Source organism: Varroa destructor, unplaced genomic scaffold (genome assembly GCF_002443255.2).
Source record: "Varroa destructor unplaced genomic scaffold, Vdes_3.0 BEIS01000004.1, whole genome shotgun sequence".
Lineage (NCBI taxonomy): Eukaryota > Metazoa > Arthropoda > Arachnida > Mesostigmata > Varroidae > Varroa > Varroa destructor.
The window spans coordinates 37,614,650-37,636,404 of NW_019211457.1; the positions used below are offsets into that span (position 1 = coordinate 37,614,650).

A 21,755-nucleotide genomic window follows, 5' to 3' on the forward strand; every position below is an offset into this window, starting at 1 on the left:
TATATATTGATACATCTGAAGGAGATATTCAATACAAAACCAAATGGGACCGAAGGCACGTGAAAACAACTACGAATAATGTAAAACAGAGTTTGAGGCCCCAAACTTTTCATATATTATAAAAGCCTAAAAATAAAGACACTTAAAATAAACGCCTTGGATACGATTATATTGATCACATCCGGCTAAACAAAAACCGCCCAAGATTGAATAATTCAAGAAATTCGGATCCATACAAAAATTTCAAGATTCGAGAAAAGCGAAAGATCTATGAGACATAAAATCCTGAGATCATTATGATGCGCAATCGTACGATATCAAAGACATGATATATTTCCATATAGAGTCATGTGTATTCACATCGTTTTTGTCTAATGAAGCGGGTACACTTTGACCATGTTTCGCTAGACACGCTAGGGTGAGTTTTATAAGTAAAATAAGAATGGCCTTATTATTACTATTAGGAGTTCCAGTGGCTCGAAAATGGAGTATTCATTGATTTGCTAGCAGTTTATCGTACGTCTTTTACTATTATGAACGATTGTACCTTGCTCTAAATATAAATTACGAGCTCAAAATTTGATTTTTAAATATGTCGTAGCATTCTTAAAGCTTGTATTTAGATTTTAGCTATCATTGTGCTTATCATACGTAAGTTATGAAAGAAATACCCTGCTGGATGCTGATATACTAAGTACTAACAGGTTGCCATAATAGCCAGCTAAGAGTGGCATTTGCGGTTGCTTTGCGGAAGCAATGCCAATTCGACACTTTGCAAATGTTCGGCCGATGTCCCTAGTGAATCTGAAGGACCCCGTTTGTCAGAGTTGAGCTCCATAGCCGACCTCGCTTGAGTAGGTAATGTGGCGGCGTCTGCTATCTGATGCTGGCCTGTCGTCGTTTTCGCAAGACGTTCCCGCTTCTCGCGTGCTCGTCGATTTTGAAACCATATTTTCACCTTCAGAAAAAAATAGAAACACGTGCACGATAGAATTAGGCATCGAGAAAAGCAAAATGTGGCTAATGTAAGCGCAGGATATCCTCATATTGTTATAATGGATGTATGACACTTTTCAAGTGTCATAGCAGTGCTATAATAGCATTGTTCATCCTTTGAGCCAGGAACTCGTCCGCTCGGTTTAGGTGATAGGACGTTCATTAGTCTGAACATGAAGCATTAGAAAAATTAGCTCTATAAATAATGGCGTGATATCCAATGATCAAACCGTTAAACAAAGCGATCGTATGGGATTTGCAAATAATATTTTCTGTTGTTAACTTCGACGATGGCGCACTACCTATGCAGGTTTTGGTCGACTTGTAACGTAAACATTGGGTTTTAGAAACGTACTTCAGGTATTGATGTTTTCAAAAGTCTTCCAACACTAACAGATCATCAGAAATAGCATGCATAAGCAACTCGTTCTTCATGTCCAGCAAACCCGAAGTTTATATACAAAGTATTTTAACTGATAAGTCCACGTCACGAATATGTACTCGATAAATAATACTCCGTCACATTAAAAAGTAGCAGGCGAAATATAACCCATATGTTGTTTGGTAATCTGCTAACCGGAAAAAGAATTTTGAACATTTAAGTACATACAGCCCCTAAACTCGGTAGTGCGACACCACGATATGGCAAAGCTTCAGCCGCTGCAAGCTGACGTGAAGCCTACTCAGCGCCAATGAATCTCCTACATATAATCCTTTCATCTATTGTATTCAATCCTGGGCTAGAGAATCAAATTATAATGAATCCCAGTCACCATTGTTAAACGTCGACTGGCTAAACGTATTATTATTGTGTATATAATCCTATTTATTATCTGCTGCTGCGTCGATCTGCTTTAACGGCTTATCTCTTAACCCACATTTTTCATTCTGCGACGGCATTAATTTGGCGCCCTTCGTAAATTCAGATACAAATAAATAATCACGTCAAGCGTGTGTGTGAGTGTGTGTGTGTGTGTGTATGCATACACGCATACGTATATAGATGTCACATTGCGGATAGACGGAGGACGCTGTGGCGGAAAAATATAAATTTCGAAATACTTCATCGATACTGATAGTGATAGGTACGGTGTTGATGATGGCTGCAAGTAGCCGTCTATGTGACGATGCAAGAGTAGCGTAGAATTTGTCTAGCAGACGGCGTACGCATGCCACTGGCAGTTCCTTGCGCCGCCGCCGCCGCATGATGTCAATTGTCGAACAGATAAGATCCCCCCAACCCTCGACAAAATATGAATTTATTTTTGACCGCTGGCGCTGCTAGCTGGCGCTGCTGTATACGTAGGAGAAGAGGTGGAAAGATATAAAGTAAAAGAGGCAGGTAGTTGGCGAAATTGCAAGGTGAACCACTGGGACAATCAACAACTTCAGAAAAAAGCCGATAACCGGACCAATTTCTTCCTCAGGGTTCACCAGGGTTCAAAATGCGGAGAAGCGCTGGTTTTGAAAAGGCAGAAGTAGTCCTATTATCGACTCTTCAGAGCAGAACCCCGCGTCGTTATACAGCAAGCTGCTGATACAGTAAATACATAAATATATGTCGAAAAGCAAAATATGTTCACAACAAGTAAAAACGTATGTTTGATGCACATGTACAACTGGGCAAGCAACAAATGATGGCTTCATTTGAATAGGTGTTGAGAATCAATTTATGATAATTAATTGTGGTTGGGGCTGCTTCACATATTGGAGAGATCATACGAATCACTCGAATCGTATGATTAAAGCTGCGAAGTCCAGTCTTAATTAGCTTACGTATGAAACAATGCACAAATTTGTGTTTGAACCGTGTCATTTTGACAGAAAGGAAAGAGAAAAACATGCATATATATAGTGTTGATTCCCAAAATGACTATAGGGTGTAACAGGTGGCTGATAGTTCAATCACCTTTCCCGTGTACAGTGAAAATGCTTTTAAACAAAACAGTCATTCTTTTTTATTAATCATTCATCACATCTATAAATAACCTCATTCCAAAGGTGGCTTTCAAATCCTTCGAATATTAACGACTAGCGTTCCCGAAAGAAATTGCACGAACTACCTCTGAGTAGCTGTTGACATCCGCTGACAATATATTGCTAACGACATCGAAACAACCCCGCTAAAAGTCGGACGCCATACCACTTTCACGATTCATCATGAGAAAATATCACCAACAACACCAGGTAACCACAAAATTGCTTGTAAGATGTCCCAACCGTGCACGCCAATAAGCCCAAAAGTTCGTCTTTCTGTCGACAAAAATCTCTGGAAACGCTAGGTATATCCAACTTCTATTTCATGGCTACATGTTTTGTTAAATTAGTGTTACGGTTATCTCGTTTCATAGCCACATGTTGAGATAGATGAGCCGTTGTTAGACTTGATATATATTTGATATAAACGTATAAATGGCGTATATACAAAACGACGTATGGGTGATGATGATAAAAAATTGTGGCCCGTTGATGATTCAAGAACGGGGTCGCAAAATGGCCGAACAGACGAAACAGGTTTCTGCCGCCGCCGCCGCCGCCGTCATCATCGTCAGTGACAGCGAAAAAAGTAAAATCAAAATAGTGGTTTGAATGGAATAGCGATGAAACGCAGTGCTATACTCTGTTTGTCTCGACAAATATGAAAGTAAGAATTTGATTTACGACGTAATGCGTTAACGGTTTCATAATCTCTATCAATATATGATCTTAGTGCGTGTGGAAGTGAGATCAGCTAACTGTGGGTCGTCCAGCAAGTATATACTGTTCGAAAAGCGAAATTATCACAGTTGCGACCACATGCTGCTCATTATCCTAATCATAATTCAAAACGTATTCTTCTATGTATTGCATGGTGCTCTATTGAGACTTGATAGTGGCCGTAGCAATAGTTGATATCGCTACTCCGTACCCGATCACGCACAAATTCTAAAATCACTGGTCAGCGCCTGACACAGACGCAGTCAACCGTCACGATGATTCCGAATGAGCTTTTTTATTACGGCTAACATTAGCAATTTGGCAAGTTAACGCTGATAGAAGCTTTTTATCGCTTTGGCCTTCTGTACAATACCCTGTAGTGTATTACTTTTGCGCTTTGGGACTTGCCGGTGTGTTGCGCACGGTTTATTCCGTCTGACGATGAGGATGTCTGCTTATGTTCGATCATTCGACACTACCGAATCCGTGTTCTTAAGTCGATAAGTTGATTGAGACGATGAAGTTCCCATCTCAATGTTCATCCGTCCGTATCATCCCTTTCTTCGGCCTATTCAGACTCACGTCTGATTTGGCACTTACCCCCCCCCCCCCCCGACCCCTCTCCTTCTCGTAAGACGAGAGCGACCTTATTCCGAGCATTCAACCCGACAAGTATAGGAGAAGGCTACGATAGGCCAAGTAGACTTTTCTCCAACAATCTGCTGGCTTTCGATTATCCTGTATGCAGGCCTACTTCAGGTACATCACTCGCTGTCGAAACGGTCAACATCAGTAACAATTACTAGACACACAAAGAATGATTAGCCCGCTCCATGGCCGGCGCATACTTCCACCATGTGTGCAAAGCCAATGCACGCATCAATTAGTGCATCCCGACAGAGCATCCATTGCTAGTGGCGGAAAGGAGAGCGGGGTGCGTGCTTTTCGTATCGGCTGGTGAATCTCTGTTCGCCTTTCTCTTGGTCTACCAGTACAAACAGCGAGTCAATGGTTTTTCATGCCTAGAACCGCTTGTTGCCTCTTCTTCCTCAATCGAATAGAGAGAATGGCTTTTTCTGTAGTATTGCAGTGGCGTATCGGCAACTTGTTGGATTCAATTAATTGACTGAAAGCAAGACAGCCGTGGCGCAGGGTATTCGCTCGATCGGAGACTGCACACCCTTGTGCTCATCTCAACACACTTCCTGCTTTCACCGCCTTCTTTACAATAGTCGCTCGAGACGAGAAGGCTGAGCGTGTTCGGCGGCTGCTAGTCTTTATCCCGCACTCGTTGACGAACGATGAAGCACAGGCAAGCGTGCCCCTGGTAAAAGAGATAGTTATAATTGAACGCTACCGGAGTCGAAGTCGATAACGCAAGGAAGAAGAGACACGCTGATGAACCGAGTCTTCCCTTTTTCAATGTGAAACCAGAGCTGCTACCATTATGCTGGATAGGTATACTAGGCATTTTGTACTTACTAAAGTCAATCCACCCCGAAGGCTTGATTCGGTGACAGGCAGCAGATGCGTTTAGCTGAATAGCATTGATAAGCGAACCGGTATGGGAGAAGTACATGATGTTATGCTATTGAGCTATAAGCGTGCTCAGACAATGAACTGCTAGCCTAATCATGAGACCAGCTAAGCCATTTAATCGAAACGTGTAATTTTGTGATTTCAAACGCCGGCGGTTGGTGCCACATAGTATCAACCGATTCAATGCGTACACAAAGACCACACGGGCGAGGGCACAACAGTGATTTGTTCGAGGTAAAGAGTCACTTCTGGTGGACGATTACCAGTAGGACGCTGATCCTGTCAGGCGGTCGTCATACTTGAGGCTTCGGCTTGAGCCTACAATAGCCTATAGTAGTTGTATATGGATAATCACCAGAGAGAAAGAAATATTCCTGAAGGGGAGCGGCATAGAGATGCAACTCGAGACATGCGAATGAGAAAAAAACCCTCGTTTCTGGCTCAATGCTCCCATAAAATAGGGCGCAGCGGCATCTGAGGTGGATCATCCTGTTGCATCTAACGTAGTGAGCGCTAAGAGATAACCTGATCTGATCTATAAGAAGCGCATGCAATCAGACATGTGCTCGAACGGGCACATCGTAATAAAAGTTACCCGCCATCACGTAAAAAAGCAAACTGTGTTGTCGGTGGCCTAGATAAGGCATAGCTCTGATAGAAGCTAACATTGAGTTCAAGTAGAATACCTTCCCCGAGTCGCTATGAAAAATGCAAGTACAGAAAACTGTCTAACAATATAAGCAAATTGAACGTCAAATGTTGATGGTTGTTTTTGATCTAAAGTAAAATATGATTGTTTACAGATTTTTTTTTGTTGAGATGACCCCTACACTATCAGGCTCTTGAATATATGCTTCGCAGATTGCGTTCCCAACGAAGAACTTTTTAGACAAGCCAATTATACTAACTATCTGAGATTTGTAAGAGACAGTAAGCACTGCCAAGTGTTGCATCATTGACAGTGACTATCTAAAAGAACGTACGTTGTGTAAAATGCGTTTCGTATGTTAAAATAATATAATCTCTCGATAAAAGTATCTCGATGAATTAAAGTAATCCTTTTTCAGCAATCTGGTCAGATTTTTTGCCCATTTCAGAAGCTGCTGGCCATCGTTTATGGTGAATGAGTTCATATGGCCCGTAGTTCGCTGGTTTTCTCACGTCAGCGCTCGCCTTTGACTCCCCTTTACAAACTCCGTCTTGTTTATTGGCTGCCGGTATTGAGCACCGAAATCGCTTACTCGTTGGCCCGTTTCCTCTTTTTCCGTCATTTGCCGTACTGCTATTTTTCAAATGTCCAGAATTCGACCACATATATGTCGATGTCCTGTCACCGAGCCTACCCTACCTTACCTGCATCGGTTCGATTCTTTGTGAAAATGAGATTTTCTTCTATCTGCTCCAGACTGCTGCTTCAGGTCGACTTGCTCCGTAGGTTTTGTTGGTTAGTGTGTCGAACGTTGAAGGCTTTTCGTCATCAGTGAGTTTGTCACGTCTCTTCTCAACCAGCTGTCATCGGACGTGCCTCAACCGGTGCGGCCGGAGACAGCGGCAGTGGCAGCGGTTTCTGTGTCTGTCGTCACTGTAACCGCGTTAGCCTGACGCTCGCCATATCTCGATATCACTATAAACAGCGTGGCTACCGACATCTCGTCTCCAGTCGCTTACTGTTGTCCGCTCTTGAGCGTCGTCTGCTTTGCTGGCTGGCGTGCTATTTGGCCGCCTTAGTCAAATATGTTACACGCTAATTAATTTTTATCATCCGATTCCTGCCGTTGAAGAAGAAGAAGCACTTAGCCGTAGACAGCAGTTCGGATCGAACAGCGAATGATGACGCCGTAAATGCTCAAGGCCGAAGAGTCCAATGAGTGAACCAGCATTTGGACTTGTCCCCGGTGTTGCTGACATTCTTGTATCGCTAAAAAGATATTCGACCATCATTGTCACATCATCACGACTTTTGTCCGGTAAAAAGTGTGTCCCATTACCGCTTTTTGCATGAAAAAGAAAAAATGTATATACGTTCGGTCATGTGATTTTAGGCTATCTGGCGGTCTGCGTAAACAAAGCCCTTAGAAATGCCACTTGTTGTCTAGCCGTTAGTGGGAGAGTACCAGAGGGCACAATTAGGTCGTATCGACGAACGACTAATTATGCCCTCGACATAAATACAGCTCGATTCGCTGACTACGGGTAATATGAATTAGTAGAGGTGTGATCAATTGATGTGCGCTGACTGTAATGGAAATAAACAGTTGTCGTATCGATAGTTTTCTATCTATTTGATCAGTAAATCATCGTTACCTGAGACTGGTCGTAAAAACAAAATGGCGGCCAGCAGTCTCAAAAGTAAAATCTCTTCATATATTTGGATGGTCTATCCTGAAATAAGGGTTTTTTATGTGCTGGGTAGACATCTAAGCTGAGATCTAAGGAGATCCTATTGATGTCTACGAAAAATGCCGTACGCTGTACGTTTTTAGGAACTGGTATCTTAATAGTTGAAAAGCATTTTCACTTAAGGCGATTATTACTATCAGTCACGTTACAACCTCCAAACTATACCACGAACTTTCTTGCAATGTCACAAATTAACAAGTACCAATTTTCAGGTCAGATAAAAACCAACGAAAATTAAGTTCCATTATGTGCGCACATCATCTCACGAGGGCTGTTTCAGGCTCATCTAGGCAAACACGAAATTTATGTGCATGTGTGTCATGTGTTTGTTATAGTTTATCTCGTCTAAGCGTTGTTACGAAGCAGAAAAATTGCACGCTCCCATTTTTTTTGGAAAGAACTTGTTATATTAAATACGTATGTCACAACTCAGTGTATGCGTACGTCTTAATAATGCGTTCACGCCCCCAATGGTGTTCGTACTGGGTTGATAGGGCGCCATCACAGCCATATGATTCTTTGCTCTAACATGGGGAAATCCATTGACTACTTAAATAGAGAAACATAGTGAAATCAGTTTTCACGCGTCAACGGTAATAAAGTTAGACACATTCGGCTTTATTACCATGAATAGAGATTATTCCAATGTTTTCGGCTGTTGTCATCAATACGGGATGTTCTTAATCTTCGGACTAAAATACTAATAATGTTCTTTCCGTTCAATTATGTAATAGTTCCATAGTGAGTACAATGTTGGTAGGAGGGTATATATTGAAATATCGATTTAATTCGGTGCTTTATTCATCATTTTCTCATGCGTATAGATATATAGCTGGTTGATTTTTAGAAAATTGTTCCAGTTATAACTTTTCCTCTGTCACATTGCAAAGAGCTCAAATAATCAACATTCTTACTCACCCTAACATCACTCATGTCGAGTTCATTGGCTAGCCGCTGAACCTCAGCACCGCTTAAATATGGCGCCTGTCGAAATTGTTCTTCAAGGACTGACAGCTGCGCCGAGTTGAACGGGATCCGAGGCGACCGGGATAGATATTTGCGCTTCTTTGGTAGCTCGCTAATAGTGCAATTTCCAAGGCTCGTTGTTGATAAATCGCCTATAATATAAGGTCTGCTTTGTGGCTATTTTCCTTTTAAACCTAAAAAGCTCAAGAATTATGCCTATTTGTATAACTTACCTGTCGTATCGATTGCAAAATGCGGCCCGAACGAATAGTCTAGACATCAGCCGCGTCTAACCCACAACCATTTCTGAAACAGATATATGACTTCTCACAACGGGTACCGTAACGACACTCCCGTAAATCTGTCCTTTCATTGTTCCAAGCTGCTCCGGTTTCGTCTTTGTTATATGGGAATGAGATGCTTATGATCAGAGTGAAAAAAAGTCCTTTTCTTTTTAACAGTAGGACTACTTTGTTCCTTCACGTCTCACTTAACTAGATAACGGGCAACGGTCGTTGGCGGCTGTGTCGACCCGATGCTCGCAGGTCAAAGGAGGCTAAGCTAAAGCGTGTCGTCGCGTCGCTCTAGTCTTCGTTCTATTTCGTCATACGGTTGCCGAAGATTTCTGTGTAATGCTTGCAGATGGATGTCTTCGTCTTAGATGGATCGGAGACAATTTTGATTAATTTTGACAGATCCCGTGAGAGCGGTGTCGTCTAGTGGCTGGCAACTGACAGGTATATCACTAACGGCAGTCTGGATCAGCTCACCTTGAGCTGTTTAGTTTGAATCAACAGCCTCGAGTCAATCTCTCCGTTATCCGGCCTCTGATATAACCGTCATTATAATTTCAAAAAGATATTGGCTGATGAAAACGACCGATTTACTAAGACGGCAACAGTCGTACAGGATCAGGATCGTTGGCCCTTATCTTGCAAAAAGCCAATACATGGCCGTTATCTCGAACTTATTGCTACTGTTCTCGCGATATTCGCAATACGCCAGAACGCGTCTTCTATACGCGGGTCAATCATATTTCATATAAATAATGCATTAACTAAAAAAAAGAAGTTGCGTTATTTAATAATGGCAAGTGAAACAGATCAAATATGAGTAAGTTATGAACGTATTGTAATGATGAATTTCCTATAATAGAATTTGAGCAGAATAATCATCTCGTTCACGCTACCAACAGGATCTTATTGGCTGCGTTTGTCTAGTTAGAAGATACACGCATGACCTACCGATTGCTCGGTCGTAAGGCAATTGGAAACTGGTCACTTCTTAAAAGCCATTGATCGACAATTTAAGGAACAGAGCAACTGTTCTTGTTCCATCATCAATGTCCCCTCCCAAAATTCAAGTAATTCATTGTTTATTGCTTTAAGATTTCCTTTATGCTTACGGTCGATAACAAAACATTAACGATAGTACCTTATTTAAAGGCTGGAAATAGTTTAAGACTATAAGATATATAATAATAATGTATTAAATACTACGTTGTGATATTTGAATCGATAGCTGAGTAACTTAGCTTTTAAAGGAGGGGTCGTTCCTAGGGGCAATAGTGAATGATACATGCTACAAATGGCGACGCATATTAAAAGGAAAAGACAGGCTATTTTCAACTTCAAAGCACAAAGTTCACTGTTATGGTCTATGTAAAGCACGAAAAATATCGTTGTGTTAATGAAAATTAGCAACGATTAAATACGCCTTTAATAATAACCTCGATACCGCTCTCCGTTAAACATGAGACGTCGGATAGGAATCGTGCATGACTGCACTCGGAAATTTCGCTTCATTCTAGAACAGAAATCCTTATGGGTTTCTTTTCCCACCTCCATATTTTCGTCAATAACTAACACCTTAAATAGAAACTAAACGGGCGGTATTAGTATCACAGCTTGATTGTAACTGTGGAAAAAGTGTGGAGTAATCTTCAAAATTAAGTCAAAAACTCAATTGTTTCAAAAGCTAATATTTGCCTATAATAGAGGTAGATATTTGTTACACTGATCGGGTTACCTTAGTATTATGAGGGATCCCAATTATCCGTAGAAACGAATTAGCCCAATTGGAATACGGGACATTCGTTTGCCGAGCCCAAGTTGCAACAAGAAGCTTTAAAGTTACCCGCTTAATAACTAGTTTTAGTGTTTGTACTTCTGACGCTTTGTCAATTTAAGGATCTCATTCCTAACCACAAACTGGGAAAATGCACAAAGCCCACAAATGTCCCAATTAGAATTTTCACTGATGTCTGTAGGGCTTGCTCTTCCATACATATTTGACGTCTGCATCGCCCTAATATAACATAAATATCTTGGGGAGACGCTAAGCTTTTTCGATAGAAAAGTGCTAGTATGGTAGTCACCCTAACATGTCAGATACCAATACCTATTTCTGAAATGACAATTTCTCGTACTGCCAGGCCTTGAACTGACACGTATTATAGTAAAGCCTTTAAGTTACATTGACGCTAGTTAATTTAAAATTATCTCATCGAATCAATGGAATGTACAATGACAAAGAAAATTTCTTCTTTGCTTCTTCCCTTTACTGCTAATGCAGAATAAGCGTAGTGGATTCAACGGGAACTCTTCATTAAGCTCTTCTTGCGCTAGCTTCAAGTCCACGTTTATTGGTTTTTAATGCGTTCGTATGACATACCCACAAAATATTCTTCCCAAAAAATAAAGGTAATTTTACTATAACCCACGCTGAATCTTATATTTATTCGCTTGATGTCAATCGGTAAGACGCATTGAAAAAAAAGTAATAAAACAGCAAATAGGCAGGTCTTTATGGTCTAATGTAGGCTTGTACTTACGATGAATTTTTGGGGGGTTGTATCGAGTACAATTGATCCAGTCGAAATGCTCTGCGCGCTGACTATCGACGGGCGGCAATGCAAACGGCAATCCTGGGGCCACGTAAGGGTGGTGATCGCTTGAAGAAGAAGAGTGTTGTTGCCTTCTATAGTCATCTGCTACGGAAGAAGACTCCAACAACCCTAAGTCTGTATCGTCATGCAGTTCACTGGAAGTCCCAGCAGGAACAATTGCACATGCTTGCCTGGAGCTAGCATCAGCCCTACTGTCCTTTAGGTTATCTAATACGTTGCCTCCTGGGGTACTCTTTAATGGATGCTTTAATATATCGCCTTGTAAAATAGATTCAATGCTAAAGTTGCGTTTCCTACCAGCAGAAGTGTGCCCGTTTTTCTGCTTGAGATCCATCATGATACTAGTCGAAATCGTATATTATCTAGTTCGAGGAACAGATTGCACTTGCTGTGTAAATTATTATGTGAATACGAGAGTAGAGCCGCCCGTTCAGGTCATCCTTGGAAAATGTTTCCGTGGATACCCAACGGGAAACGCTTTTCTGCTAAACCTAGATCCACAATGTCAAAAATACCTTAAAAACACACACAAAAAACAAATTACATTATCTTAAGATATGAACGAAATAAAGTATTCGTCTTTTTTACACTCGAATATTGGGTAGTGCATCCAATTTTTTCAAGTTACGTAACTTCGTCGCGTGAGTGCAATCTAAAACTAAATCTGAACTTGTCATCGCCACACATAGACATTTTCCACACCATGCACGTATATGCACGCTCTCAAATATAGCATTAAATAAATTACGGTAAATTACGGTATGACTTTTCCCCTTTGTCGGCCATTTTGTTAGGTCAGGTCTTTAATTATGAAACGACCCGATTTTTATGTGCAATGAAAGGAGCTCCGCGTGTTTGAACGCACCGCAGTAAGGCGCACAGACCATTGTTGGAGAAACAAGCACGTTTAGGAACCGGATTCTGTTGAACGTGCATTTGTAGGAAAAGTCACAGCTAGATATTCCGCGTATAAAACACACACATGAAAGTAGGAACATAAACTTTTGCTTGTAAGTTTGGCTATCTAAACCTTACAACAAACTCTTTAATGTAACTGGAATAGCGCCCACAAACGCTTCACAGGGATTTACCTAATAGCTTTTTTCTTGATCAATCCTCGGCCTGACGTATCCCACAGCTTCCGGGTCTTAAGACACTGCTTCAGAAAATGTCGCAAACTGCATCCTAGTAGGCACTCATCCTCTGCATGAGCTTCTCTAGCTAATGTTGTTAGTATATTTCGTTCCCTAAAAGACATCTGTCCGTTCCTTGTCAGTCTTCTAAACACTTGATGAGATCCCAGGTGGTGGCCTTAATTTTTTAAGGACCAGGTCGTATCTTCTGAATGAATAGCACCTCCACCCTAGTGTCTTCAGGAAATTTTCCTGTTTTCGCGTTTTTGGCTCATCGTTCGTTTTCTTAAAAATCGCACGTCAACACATCTGTGACACGTACACAAATTCCTATCTTTCCTGTCATTTTCCTTAAGCAAAGTTATACTTTTGGCACTACTACACTCACCTGCCCCCTTGATGAACTTTTAGTTACTATTTTTATTTTACATTTTTCGTCTTGCCTCACCCAACGAGGACCGCACGTAAACAGACTTGTCCATACCACTTCCTTACTGCAAGGCTTCTTTTCAAACTCTCATTGTGTAGAAGTATCTTTTGCACGAATGTTCAGTTCTTGCAACATTATATTAAAATACCAGCCTTACGACCCTCTCCTCCATCACCGAAATGTACCTAATGGCTGTATATCGTAAAAGCGAGCTAGAATTCGCGCTTCTGAAAAGCTTATTTATTTAAGAATGGTTTGTGCATGCTGGTTCTTGCGAAGCTACAAAGAAACTAATTAAATGAGCAGACGCCATGGCAGTTAGGCAGCATCCCTGTATGGCAGCATTTTCATCAGACAGGAAACATCTATTCACTTAAATACATACTAAGCACATTCAAATAGCACATTCGACCAAAACGTCACCTAATTATGCCGATAGTTAGTTACATCCTTTAAAACTTCATATCTGAGATGAGGTGCTGTTCCTTTTGTCGACACTTAGTTGCAATTTGTACTTGAAGTCCATACTCTTTTATTATGGGTAATTCAGACATCAGTTACAAAAATTGGCTCTTTCCATTGCAAAATGATAGTTAAAACAGCTTCCCATTAGCAAGCAGAAACAAATACCCAATACCAAGAAGAAGCTTAAAGGTTCTCCACCAAATCAGTGACCAATTCAAGTGGGTACATGTGCCGTCTTCCTAATTTAAGTTTCGAAGCACAGCAGAGTATAAGAAAACGGACCTATAGCACGTACAAGTTGAAGACTACTATAGATTCCTCTGTCTAAACATTTGATTACCACAATTATTAAAGTATAAAATCCTAGACAACAGTGAGGAACATCAATGACAGTAGAATGAATGACTTTTCTAATCGCTGGTTTCCGTTCCTTTTCTTTTCTTAAAGCTTACTTCAGTCGATTTCTAGCCAGCTGGCTAACTAAAAATTAGGCAAGCAATGTATTGACACGAATGCCGCTAGGATACACAGAGTAATTAGTCGAAAGAGCAAATTATAATAGTACTTTCCATTTGTATACTAGGCCAATTTGATAGCTAGTGGCTGTCTGGGTCGGATTAAGACCCAGGATTTTTTTCAATTTCGATAGCTAGAACTGGACATTCAGTTGGATTACTTCGCTAACTAGGGTCATTTGTTTTCGCAACGCGTCGCCACACAACCACGGATTATTTACGTATTAGTCTAAGTTAATGTTGTAAAGCGGCAAGGGTAGAAAAAGTGACAAAAAAGCAAATGTTCTCCGTGTCTCAGTTGAGGTTAATAATGACTTCGTTAAGACAGACTTCAATAATTTGCTGTATATCACCCGAGTTCTGCGAATGGTGGCGCTCTCTATAAAAAATCTGTAATCAATTTAGGGGAAATGTGTTTGTAACCGAGTTATGGTTTTATTTGATGATTACTGATATCAGGTGGAAATCGGAAGACCAAAAGCTAGCCTTATTCGTATAATTCTTTACCTGATTTTGTGGTAGCAGTTATTAAGTTTTTCTTGAATTAAGTTGTTCGAACTTCGGGGTAGGGCAACAACGATGGATAACCACAACAATACTTCGCAAAGATCACACACCTTGGCAGATCCGTCGCTTAAATGGCCACTCTACAGTTATGTAACTAGTCGTCTCGACGACTCACCAAGCTGCACATGAAATCCGGCAAATTTCGACAAGTCCGACCCAGGCAGAACCATTGTCCAAAATCTACTTTTCCAGAGTCGGCGGCGAAGACAAACCCAATATTACGAGACGGCGGACTTCGCAAATACGTTCATCATCGTCACCATCACTACCGCTCACTTTAACCGATTGACAGGCAGTACTGCATCACCATTGGGAGTCGCTCTTTTCCACCGAGTGGTCGCGCACCGCTAGAAGTAATAACCGAAGTAATCGTTGTTTGAATATCAGCCACTAGCGCAAGTAGCTCGACAAGGTACTTTTGGCTCTGGACACCTTTACAGGTAAAATCGTTTGTGGGGGAACAGACGATAAATTTTAAATCCAATGTCTACGCGCGGTTAGTTGGTCGCCCTGCGTTTATTGGACGAGTCTTGTCGCACGAAGGAGGCGCTCATCAGAGGGCAGCTAAGTGGAAGGAGGAGCTCAAGATGCTGGTAGGCGGAGCCATAAGAAGATAACAAAAAATCCATATAATAGTTGTTGATAAGGCGGCAGAATTTTGGACAAAGTTAGATTAACAAAAAGGGGGAGGAGCGATTAATGGATGGAGTTTCAAGACCGTTGAACGATCTGTGCGCACTGTGTCAGGTTATTAACTAAAACAAGCGATGGTTCTAAAGCATCAGAGACACCGAGGCAGCCGATAACACGCAATTGGTTTAACTAATGCTTAAATACTCCGGAGATCGACATGCTATACCGGATAGCAAAATGCAGCATGTCTAGGTGTCCAGTTGTATCATTTCTAGAGAAGCTGCACCATGGTAAGCTTACAGGGTACATAATATATCGAGTATATGTTCATACGATGAATAGCTCTAAAGAGCTCCTGTCAAACTGTTTAGCAGTGTTATGTTAGAATTAGAAAAACGTGACCGTCGTCCAAAAAGAGAGTCGAGAACGTATCAGAAATTACTGATATGCCATTCAAGACTGTTTAAAATTAGACACAAATTCATTTGCCATTAACTAACATGCCAGAACGTAAGCTGCGGCTGATGACCGTAGCCGAAATTGGGACGTTTTTCCTAGGCAGCCCCCAAGGATGCTCTTACAGGTCACTCTCTTCCCGTTTTTCGACGTCGTCGGTAGTTCAGTACATATCTGTGAATGCAGACTACATTCAGAGTTTCCTGGTATGAAACCCTGAGTACCCTGGTACGAAACGTTGGAAAAGGGGATACAGTTTGTCAGCTGCTTTGTATGGCTAGTATAATTATTATTTATAACGGACGCTAATGAGCAAATGATCTCTCGTTTCTATGACACACGTTTTACTTATATTTGAATTAACTCGGTACTACTCAAATTCTACATAGCAGCATGCAATACCGTTGTAGAAATTGGTCTTTACAGAAAAAATGTCCTGCGAGCCATACAGGTATATTCAATTAGGAACTAGAAGAAAAGTCAATTTTATTCAAATATAAAATTTCGTAGCCACCTGCAGACGGACCAGTCCGGAGTTTCCTTGGATTTCTACGCTATTGTGTAGCGTTTTCTGCTAATCATCGTCTCTACGAAGTACGATGACGTCAAGCAACGTCTCCTAAACGCGTCGATCGATTGACTACACTATACATTTTTCCGTATTCCATCGATACTAACGTAATGCGTAAATGATCGCTCTGTGCAAGACAACATTTGATGAATATACAAAAACGTAGTTTATTATCAATCTCAATATAACTCAGTAATAGTTGTAGGGTGTTGTTTATTATAATTAGATATGATAAACTTTGGTAACTGCTCAAATATTTCTGTATCATTCAGTCGATGAATTAATTTTCTCGGCATTGTCGCTCATCACAGTCCATCTCGTTTTCGGACCGTCACCATTAAACTACCAAATAGTTTGTCGTTACCGCAAAATGTGTAAAATGTATCCTGCAAAAAACTTACGAGCGTTTTGTTTTTATCGTTGTCGTCCGTCGGATTGTGTGAGATTCTCTCGTTCCTTTTATGTTGTCCGGCGGTAAAAGTCCTCATGTCCTTCTTAACTAGCCTTTACTACCTGCTTATTTACAGCTTCGATCCGACTCTCTCTTCGCTTATAGCTTCATCGTCATGTTGTTGGCATCATGAAAAAATTCCTCCGTGCCCTGTTTTTGCCGTGCTTAGTTGGTTTGTGCCATTATTAGTTGTGCGATTTCACACCCACCCGCCGCAGATAGCCAAACTGTTTTTATTTACGAATTTATATATTAATTCGCCAACATTTTGTTTCTTACTCAGACTTTTCTTTCTGCCGTGGTATGAATACGAACCACATCGTCACAATATAATTCGTTTATAGCGTTAACTGTAATATATATATATACATATATATATATACATGATCGTTGATGTCCTCAATGAATCTCATGATCTGCCAGTCCGATGTTCCCTTTCTGCTTTGTATTATCCACTAAATTGTCGACTGTGTTTACCATCGACTCCGCCCCTCAAAAAAAAACCTTTGATTGCCTTACATTGTCTGTTGCAGGACTGCCATGCGTGTTCTTCTATGTCACCGAGCATTCGCTAGAGCAGACCATTTTCGACGAGAGTGATAGTTTGCCCCCCTCTAGCACAACGTCATTATAGTCGATTCAAAGCGATCGGTCAGTTTTATCGTTCTAAGCGAAAAAATCTATTACTCGAGCAAAAAAACAATACCAGTTTATTGTGTGTGTGTGTGTGTGTTAATGGCGCGCACACACGGAAATAACTGTTCCGCACAGATGCAGTGAATCACAAAAACTAGCATACGCATCACTAAATCAGAATTAGAAAATTCCCTGATCAGGCTGGGAGCGTCGAAAGTCTACTACAAAAACGTATCATACTCGAATGTAGGACATCTGTATGTAGAAGGACAGGATTATATGTACAGGTATTATCTGGTTGCCTTGTGTATCTGATTCTTCACGCTGAGTGCATTGTCTTCTTCAATACGCTCTGCTGTTTTAGTATCTAAATATCTCAGTGGAATGCTTCATCACCATCTCAGTTAGCATTCGCACCATCGGCACAATTACCCGGTACTTTGCAAAAGGACCTTAAAGGATCCTAAAGTCAATCTATATTTGGTATCGGAGGCTCAGGAGAACCTTGTGCTCAACTCGTCCGGATCATTTTGTTCTCTGGCATCGTCGTGCATAATTACTCAAGAGTCTTTAAATTATTAATGTTTCCTTTTGTTTCATTGTCGTCGATCAATCACCGGACGATATTTGCTATCCGCACGTTTTGCATGTTTATGCAGTTGAACGATGTAATCATACGACCTTGGACAAGCGCATACACGTGAAATAGAGCACAACGTGAACGTCTGCCTATTTGCTGTGGTTATAGCGCGGCAATAAGAACCTTTGACGAATGCTTTTGTCGTAGCTTTTTCTCGGTTGTTTTATAGGTCTTCCTTCTTTTAATAGGTTCATGCTCATCGGGATGTTAGATCTGACGTAGCATGAGGTACAAAAGGTTTCTTAGCAAGTCGATATCCCGTCAAAATGGAGACATTCAGCTGGGTATCCTACTTTACATATAGACAAATATACAATAACTGTGTGGAATGCCAAAAACAAGTTAGCAGTAACAATAGTTACTCGTATTTAGAATTGATTTTTAAAAACTGATCTTTTCTTTACCCTATTAGTTAAGGGATTATTTGTTGTTTATGACCTATCTGTATGTCAATATCATCGACGGGAATATGCCTTTGTTGATATTAGGCTGTCACAAGCGAATCCGGTGACTTTGAAATGAATCATCTGTAAACTTGTTGGGCTATAATGATATTTTTTTCAATATGCTAGAGATACCTTCCTTTATTTTTACACGGTTGTCGCAACGCTTCCAATATTCGTCTGCTCAATACAGGAAGCAACCGAAGCATGGCAATGAAATTTGGCATTGTCATTAAGTAACTAGGCTGCATGCTTTCGATTGCGGTACCGACGGCCTATGAATCTCTTGAAGAACTCGGAATAAGAAGCTGCCTTTTTTATTTTAGCTTTGGCCAGCATCTCATAGCAGATGTGCCTAATGTTCATTAGGTACTGTCATCACTGCACTTTCAAATCCATCCGACACTGCCACTGAGCTCTATCTCTCTCTGGGAAAGCGCCATTCTCGTGGCTGGTTTTTCTCCGGCGGGCGACAGAGATTGAACTATACCTCGCCTATGACGACCGTATGCTCCAGGCGAAATTTCTACTGAATAAAGTTCCTCAAGATGCACGTTTTCGTGATAGCTTGGTGGGTAAAGTATTTGCGTGTTAATCTTCGGAATATGCTATAGTCTAGGTTCGAACTCAGGCGTAGACAGTTTTCGCTTCGTGCTGGTAGCCAGCCGTCATATGGAACGCTTCATGACGATAGCGAAGATAAAACTTGAAACGCGAAAATAGCACGTAAAAGGCATGTATATCTGGAGTCAGTTCATAAGGGGTGGGTTTCTTACTGAATTAGCTCATTTTCGGTATTTGGGTTGTAGTTCTGTAGCGCGTGACGTGTAAAGTGCCAGTTTTGACCGACAGAGTAAGTCCAAGCTTTACGTTCGTTCGTGAAAAGCCTTCTCGGTTGCGGCAACGCGCTGTTGTCCCCCGGATCCCTGCATCTGGTCACCTCCTTATTGGTCTTTGACACCTCAATCTTTGCTCTTGAAATGATTGCACCATTAACTTGCTGTCCTTTCGCTTAATGTCTTCCTGCCTAATGTCTCCGTCAGTCTTGGACGAATTTCGAATAGGGCACTGGTATTTCAGAGGAACAAAAGCTTGACCATTAAGTGCTGATTTTCTAGTCTAAAACATATTTTTCCTTCAGATCTCATCTTTCTTGGGGGGCGAACTCAACCGGTGGTTAGACATAAATTTCTAGAAGATTGGGGTATTTACGCGCCACTCGTCTGCTAGTAGCGCAGAGTTTAAAGCCATTCAGTTTCAAAGTTCGCCGAATTCATTTGTAACAGCTTAATAACACTCAGTTCTTACGGAATTTGATGTCATGTAGCTTTGTTAGAACATGGAATAGACTTTTAATTAAGTGATCATTTAATTGAACAATTTGCTTGTCCCTAGTCATTAATAAACCTACTCCCGACAGTGGAGTGTCGTTTGATCTGAGGCAGCTCATGAATTACCTCCTGAAAACGTCTACGTACGTATTCTCGTCTGTTAATCATAAACGGAAGAAGTAACGATACGAGCGATCCTCTTCTCTGTGGCGCTTCGCAATATGTGCAAACCCACAGCCTTGGGCGCAGTGAGACCGTCAGAAGAACATCATAATTAATGCCAGCATGGGAACCTGGACCGCTTAGCATTGCCATTAAAATCTAAAAAACACTATCGTCCGCAACCGTCGAAAATGGCTCACGACGTTTCTTCATCCTTTTGTGTATGCCATATGGTACATTGTATATATATATATATATAAACATACCGCATGCCTAGTTGTGATGAATAGTCAGAGCACAGTCGCGATTACGACATACCCTTCATGGAACATATAGCTAGATTCTGTCTTGTCAAGTTGGTCTTCATGGAACATGCCGCTGGGCCGTCGGCGGCATCATCGCGGTCTGAGTTCCCAGAAGTCAATTGAACCGGGTGTCATAGATGAGATGCACAAACAACCTAGGTTTTCGAAAGTCACCTCAGAGTCAATGCCATCACCAGCATCATGAAACACTCACACTTCTGCTGTTGTTCATCTTTTCAGAACCCGGTCTAGACAACCATGGGGATGAAAAGTGGGTGTTTAGTGGGTCACGGAAGGATAATCGCGCCGTATCCCCAACCCTCTAATACTGTCATGGCATACACAAGACAAGGCCGACAAACTCGGCAGATAACTGGAACGCAAAGGTTTCCTGGATAATGGAATCAATCCTTTCGAAATTATTTTTCGTTATCCGTCTAATTTCACCCTTTCATTTTTTCCCTATTGCGTAATACATTATCAGGCTTCCAACGACGATTTAAAAGATGTCACTACTATTATTTGGTTATTATGTTGCCAGGGGGCTTTCATGACGCAGTGACCTTTTCTGCTAAATAACTGAGATGTCTTCTTGTCTTAATTCTTAGGTTCCTGAGTGGCCTTTGGTCGCGTATGCTAATGAGACGCGGAGCAGAACTATAGGAGGCGACGAGGATCGGCGCGCAACACAAAGCAGCTCCAGGCCCAAGCCAGCCAACCTACTTTGCTTCGACGGGATGTCATACCTGTTTAACGGAAATGTCATACCTTTAGTGGAAAGAATGTCAGTCATCCTTTTTTCGAAGCCAACGGCTCTACAAACATGCCTGAGAGCGGGTTAGCGCTCCTGAAGTAAAGATGACTCGATAACAACTAGCCGGATTGGACTCTGGTTGGATTACTAGACTAGCGTTGAATAGGGGGGCGGGGGCGTTCTTCTGTACACCGCGTCGTAAGGTGGAGGGTCGTGCACTTGACCAGTGGTTTGACCACTGGTCGTTGGTCCTGAGGCTCCACCAGAGGTCGCAGTTGTTGTTGATACCCCTTGGGTTCCACCGAACGTGGTGAGTGTGCCAGTGTTGTTAGGACCATGGCTAGTTGCTGGCGTGTCAGCAGGGGGCGCACTTGGGGCGTGGCTTCCTTGCGGCTGGGGACCGGCGGCAACGATTGCCAGCGTCGGTCCCTCACCGCCAATAGTCATCGATGGAGCTGCAGACTGAATGATGCTCTGCTGTAAGATGCTCTCGTTGAAACGGTTGCGAAGAGTTTCACGGACCTGCATAAAATATATTCGTGGAAGAAAGCCAAAAAAGTAACATTTTGAATGACCTAGAAGGATAGAAATTACCTAAATTAACAGAAAACTCACTAGCCGAACTAAAGTATCTGTTTGTTGTCACTGTCACCTCTACTGTGCAGGCATTCTTGTTTTTAGTAATAAGATTAATTATAATCTGCTTTATTTCACTATAAAGGTGTAAAAAATATATAAAAGATTAGTAGGGACCGTT

General features: G+C 41.5%; 2 protein-coding genes and 1 long non-coding RNA gene across 16 annotated transcripts in view; 1 reads left to right on the forward strand and 2 right to left on the reverse strand.

Moving 5' to 3' along the window:
• Nucleotides 1-148: 148 nt before the first annotated feature.
• LOC111248889 (uncharacterized) lies at nt 149-15,928 on the reverse strand. Of its 2 annotated transcripts, none has more exons than XM_086988177.1 (4): nt 14,557-15,928; nt 11,432-12,021; nt 8,551-8,750; nt 149-958 (listed from the first exon to the last, which is right to left on the reverse strand). In XM_086988177.1, the coding sequence occupies exons 2-4, from the start codon at nt 11,841-11,843 to the stop codon at nt 722-724; spliced, it is 849 nt and encodes a 282-aa protein (XP_086844303.1). In that variant the 5' UTR covers nt 11,844-12,021; nt 14,557-15,928; the 3' UTR covers nt 149-721. The 2 variants fall into 2 exon arrangements, with proteins under 2 accessions (XP_086844303.1, XP_022657694.1); XM_022801959.2 differs by having other exon boundaries at nt 12,598-15,928.
• Nucleotides 2,895-21,656, forward strand: LOC147756158 (uncharacterized). Of its 4 annotated transcripts, none has more exons than XR_015327169.1 (3): nt 2,895-3,183; nt 20,485-20,630; nt 20,853-21,656. It is a non-coding gene; the product is annotated as an uncharacterized LOC147756158 (long non-coding RNA). The 4 variants fall into 4 exon arrangements; XR_015327170.1 differs by lacking the exon at nt 2,895-3,183 and adding an exon at nt 3,488-3,640; XR_015327168.1 differs by lacking the exon at nt 2,895-3,183 and adding an exon at nt 6,772-7,199.
• The window catches only part of LOC111248888 (uncharacterized), a 47,399-nt gene continuing 42,062 nt past the window's right edge, over nt 16,419-21,755 (reverse strand). For all 10 annotated transcript variants that reach the window (XM_086988170.1, XM_086988169.1, XM_086988172.1 and 7 more), the window contains one exon: nt 16,419-21,520. In XM_086988170.1, coding sequence (XP_086844296.1) covers nt 21,146-21,520 — 375 coding nt within the window. In that variant the 3' untranslated portion in view covers nt 16,419-21,145. The remainder of the gene's footprint in view (nt 21,521-21,755) is intronic.